We start from the raw sequence: 5,159 nt of genomic DNA, 5'->3' as shown, positions 1-5,159 counted from the left end.
AAAAAAAGTTTAGAGTGTCTATATTGACACTTAGAGCATCTCCAATGGGACACTGAATCTCTAACACTTAGAGTGCCACGTAGATTTTGTGGAGTTTTTGTTAAAAAATCATCTCCAATGGAACACTTTATTAGGCACTCTAATATGAGGTGGACACATTTATTATAGAGTGTCTAGAGAGAGAAACTCTAAAATGAGAGTGTCTACTTGAGACTCTCTAAGTGTTACTTTTAAATTTCAACCAATAGAAAATCTTGCTTTTCAACTACTTTTTATCTATTGAATTGAAGAAGGGCATGTGTATTAAGTATAGACACTTTAGAGATCTCCATTGGAGACCAACAAAAATTAGAGTGTCTCTATATTGACATTTAGGAAAGAGAATCTCTATTGGCCCTTGACAACTAGGACTTTTAGAGTGTTTGTTAGAGTGTCCCATTGGAGATGCTCTTAGGAGAGAGAAATCTTCATTGACACTTGACAACTAGACTTTTAGAGTGTTTGTTAGAGTGTCCCATTGGAGATGCTCTAAGTGTTGCAGTAGTGCACTGGGGTACTCTGAACTAAAGAGGGCCAAACTTGTATTTAGGGAAAAAGTGTTGAAAAGATTAATGATCATAAAGTTGGGGGGCCAAATTTGAAGTGGCACTCGACAAATAGAGAGAGCAGCGAGGAGAGAGTTCTCTCGGCATCTGTAACACAAGAGGTGAGAACTTAAAAGGTATTTTCATTGAGCAATTTATCGACTACATTTCTCCCATTTCTCTAATGATTTCCAATTATATTTTGCCCCAATTGGGAATCCCGTCATATGATTATTAAAACTTATCTAGTTCATATTTTTCTCTTAATTTATCGAAATCATCCAGTCAATTAAGGGATTTTTGTTTTGAGTGAGTAGACCTTTATTAATTTTGCTTCTATCATTTGTTGAATTGTATTGATTTATTTTTGATATGAGTTCTTACTTGATTTTGGAGGTCTTCTGCATCGATTTGAATAATTTCAGAAGCTGGGTTTATATAGTTTTAGGTTTTTGGTCAATGTAGATTTTCTGTAATTTTTTTGGATCAATTGTAAAATATGTTTGATTCTTGAATTATTCAGTTAGGGCATTCCAACATCACTGATCTAGTATTGTTCTATGAAGTAAAACCCCTAAAATTAGGAGCTTCTATAAAAGAGAACTTTGACAATCAAATGCTTATAATTTTTTTAATACATTCTTGAACATATCATTTTGAATCTCAGCAGATGATGTTTTGATGATTTTAGGGTTCTGAAAATTTAGGTTGAATTTTGGATTCAATGGCATCCAAGTTGGTACAGTTGCAGTCGAAAGCAACTCAAGTTTCACAAGTTGTGTCTAAACATGGTTGCTCCTACTACAAGCAGCTAATGGAGAAGAACAAACAATACGTTCAGGAGCCAGCTACTGTGGAGAAATGCAACTTACTAGCCAAGCAATTGTTCTATACTCGTCTTGCCAGGTACTATTTCCTCTCATATTAGTGTATATTGTCTTTCTTTTGTTTATATGTTTATCGCCGACTGTGCTAGTTTCACAATGACCTGTTTTTGGTATTCGGATTCCGAATAGCTATCACTGGTTCTCTTTGAGGTTGATTTCTTTGCTGTAATTTTGATGTTGGTGAACTTTACTTTGTTAGGATATTAAGCCACTTGGGCAAAAATTCGTGTAGACGATATTTCTACCAATATATTTGTATACGTATAACCATAAACGTAATATTTCTTATATGAAAATAAAATAATATTGTTATTATTTTTATTACTATTCATTTTTACGTAGATAAAATAAATAAAAATGCGGAAAAACAAAGGAAAAAAGTGGTGGTGGTGGTGTGCGTGGGTGGGCTCAGCTTAGCCTAAGCGGACTCCCGAGCCCAACTACCTAAGTTGCTTCTAGGATATCAAGTATTGATTTGGCTCAAGTTAGTCCTATATGGAGATGGGAAAACTCCCAAAAGGTTTCATACCCGAACAATTGTGGTGTTACATCTCTCTATATGAAATAAAGTTGGCAGAGACAAGAAAATTGTCTTGGATCAACACCAATCCATTATGACTCTTCCTTAGTAATTATTTTTGATGTCTTAGGATCTTTGACTTGAATCATCGATCACCCTAGGTTTATTGCTAGACGTGAATCTGCGATGAGACATGCCTTGCAACTAGCTCTAATTTTTAGACTTTGACATGATGAGTGTCTCCAATTCAGAAAGAAATACTTTAGTAGACGATATTTACAAATTCTAACATTCAGATGATCGTTATCTTCTTTACTATTTATCAAGTTCTTATTCTCTATAGCATCCCTGGACGAACTGAGACTTTGCGGAAGGAGTTGGATTACGTGAAGCATCTATGGAGGAACAGGCAGGAGCTGAAAGTTGAGGATGCCGGAATTGCTGCTCTTTTTGGGCTAGAGTGTTTCTGCTGGTTCTGTGGTGGTGAGATTGTCGGAAGAGGGTTTACATTCACCGGTTACTACCCATGAGGTCAATTACTTTGTAACAAAAGGTTATGAAGGTTTGCATTTTGGGACCAGTCATGTCTTAATTCATAGTCACAGACTCACACGACCTACTTTCCTAGATTGAGTTTCTGCACTGTTTTTCTTGTCTAACAAGAGAGTGAGATATTCGTGATAGCACCAATAATTTACGATTTCTTCGATGTTTTTTCTTCCTAAAGAACTCTACTTTGGGTGAAATCTACGAGTTAAATCTATTTGTATCAATTTTCTGCCTAATTTCTGATGATGTCGATGCCAACATTGCCTAGGATAACAATTAAAAAAAAAAAAGACATTGCCAAGGATGGGAAATAGGGAACAGGTAAAGTTTCCCTCATCATAAACGTTTTGTATGAGAGTATGCAGCCCGGCACGTACTCGTCCATCCTGAATGGGGTTCATGGGCGCTGTATACCTGACTCAGACAGGCTTGACCCTTGAACCCGGGCATCCATAGTCGAGAGACAAAGAGGTGGTAAAAAACCTCAGGTTGAATTACAATGTGAAAGAAGTGGAATTTACCGTTCACTACTATGAATTTTGTCCTCCCAAATATCAAAGAACAACCTCCAAAGAAGAGGAAAAATTTATGAAAAAAATGCAATTGTCCTTTCAAATTCAGAAGAAAGGTTGTTGTTGAAGAAATACTCAAGATTGGTACCGAACTCCGACAAATTCTTTCTCAGACACGAGGCAGATTTAATACCAACACCTCGACAATGCGTACCATATAATGAAAGGATCCGATTCGGTATATGCAACTTGAAGGAAGAACCAGTTGATGATAGACCGCAATTATGTTTTTTTGGCATTGAGAGGAAATTGAGACATGGGAAATCTCAAGCTTATTTTGGGCACACCCCGAATCAATTCAGTTAGTGAAGTCATTATACACGGTATTGATGCTAAGTTGTACCTATAAAACAATACTGATATGGAAAATCGTTATTTGAGATTATTGGGATGACTTCGATTACGAAATCATTCAATGGGACCTTGGTTTTTATGGATGGAGGAGCCGAACATTTATACACTTGGACATTGAATCGTCTGAGAACGTTATTTCCTCAGAATTCTATGCCGAAGGTGTTTTTAATGGATCGTGAACAAGCATTGATCAATGGGACAAGTGAAATCCTCCCACAAGCCGATCGTTTACTATGCACTTTTCGTATTGAAAAGTGTGTGCTTGGACTAGACTCCGGGTCTTGTCTTCGTTTTGTAGGGGTCTTGTCTTTGTATTTGTTTATTACGTATCTTGTGTTTTATTCTTACAAGTTTCTTAATCTTTGTCGGCATTTGAAGACTCCCCAACTTAATTTATCCACTGGTCTTGTCTTTGTTTCTTATGGGTTTCCTCTCCCCTTCTTTTCGCACTCCCGGTTGGAGGCACACGGTTTGTCATGACTAAAATGAACTAAGTAACGAACGAACTAAATATTAAGAATTAACTAATTAGTTAGAAAAGTAAAAAATTAACTAATTATTAAGAAAAGTTTGATCAAAATCATAAAAATCTCAAGAAGTCACAAACTAGAGGGAATCAGTGATGGAAAATCAATAGATACATAGAGCATCGGTGCCCTCGTGTAGATTTCATCCCAAACTTCGACATTAGGCTAACGAATAATTAAACTCCAGTAGCTTGGGCTCTCTACCGATATCTAATTTGGTGGGCTCGTGTCGAAGTTTAAGGAGAAAATTGGCACGAGACCACCCAATTGGACTCCATTAAAGAGGCAAAGCTACTAGTCCAATTCGGGGGCCTAGTGTGGATCTCAAGTTACTGTATCGACACGAGGCCACCGAAGAGACCACCTAATTGGACTCCACTAAAGAGGCAAAGCTACTAGTCCAATTCGGGGGCCTAGTGTGGATCTCAAGTTACTGTATCGACACGAGGCCACCGAATTGGACCTCACTAGAAAGGCCAAGCTACTAGAGTCCAATTCGGTAGTCAAGTATTGGTAACAAGTTACCCTATCGACACAAGGCCACCGAATTGGACCTTAGTAGAGAGGCCAAGTTACGAAAGTCCAATTCGGTGGCCTAGTGTCGTTTTGTAGTCGACACGAGGCCATCGGTTAGGACTCTAGTAATCTGGCCTCTCCACTGAGGTCCCAATCGGTTGATCTCATATTGTTGGTTTTGTTCCACCGATATAAGTTTTTGATGCAAAGTATCTCTTTAAGGGTCAAGATAGATTAGTAGTTAGTCATCTAATTTTATTACTACCTAGAAAATGTAAGAATAGAGTTATAAGGAATTATCTAGTAGTTGCCTAGGAAATATAAGAGTTTAGTCTTAAGAAGTGTCTAGTAATTGCCTAGGGAATGTAATAGTGTGGTCCTATAAATGGGGATCTCTCTAGTCTGGAAAATCAGTGAAGAATTCTCATATAACCAAGTAATATCAGATCTTCTTCCCCAGCAAACTTCTCTCAAGTCTTTCCCTTGGTTTTATCTCAAGAAATCAAGGCTCCAACGGTGTTTGGAGTACGAATTAGCTCTCCTTACTACTGTAAACAGTAAGGTCAGCCTGTTCACTTTAAGTGTTTCATTAAGTGGTATCAGAGCCACGCTAGATTTGTGATTCTGCGAATCTATGACAGGGCGGGGTA

General features: G+C 37.6%; 1 protein-coding gene across 6 annotated transcripts; it reads left to right on the top strand.

The window, feature by feature from the left end:
* The first annotated feature begins 525 nt into the window (after positions 1–525).
* On the top strand, positions 526–2,764 carry LOC147543755 (uncharacterized). Of its 6 annotated transcripts, none has more exons than XM_086637753.1 (3): positions 526–706; positions 1,276–1,490; positions 2,335–2,764. In XM_086637753.1, exons 2-3 carry the CDS (start codon positions 1,309–1,311, stop codon positions 2,519–2,521), a joined length of 369 nt encoding a protein of 122 aa, XP_086493879.1. In that variant the 5' UTR covers positions 526–706; positions 1,276–1,308; the 3' UTR covers positions 2,522–2,764. The 6 variants fall into 6 exon arrangements, with proteins under 6 accessions (XP_086493879.1, XP_086493877.1, XP_086493876.1 ...); XM_086637751.1 differs by having other exon boundaries at positions 604–721; positions 1,292–1,490; XM_086637750.1 differs by having other exon boundaries at positions 614–706; positions 1,292–1,490.
* The last annotated feature ends 2,395 nt before the right edge of the window (positions 2,765–5,159 follow it).

This window comes from Eschscholzia californica, unplaced genomic scaffold, assembly GCF_041429995.1.
Source record: "Eschscholzia californica isolate CP2 unplaced genomic scaffold, dmEscCali1.0.p SCAF_4, whole genome shotgun sequence".
In the NCBI taxonomy this organism is placed as follows: Eukaryota; Viridiplantae; Streptophyta; class Magnoliopsida; order Ranunculales; family Papaveraceae; genus Eschscholzia; species Eschscholzia californica.
This window is presented reverse-complemented; position numbering and strand designations above follow the sequence as displayed.

What these genes read in the sequence shown, in the direction of transcription:
- LOC147543755 (XM_086637753.1), top strand. Translation starts at nt 1,309, where the DNA reads ATGGCATCCAAGTTGGTACAGTTGCAGTCGAAAGCAACTCAAGTTTCA. An exon ending in TTCTATACTCGTCTTGCCAG is followed by an intron (nt 1,491 to 2,334) that starts GTACTATTTCCT and finishes TATTCTCTATAG; the next exon opens with CATCCCTGGACGAACTGAGA.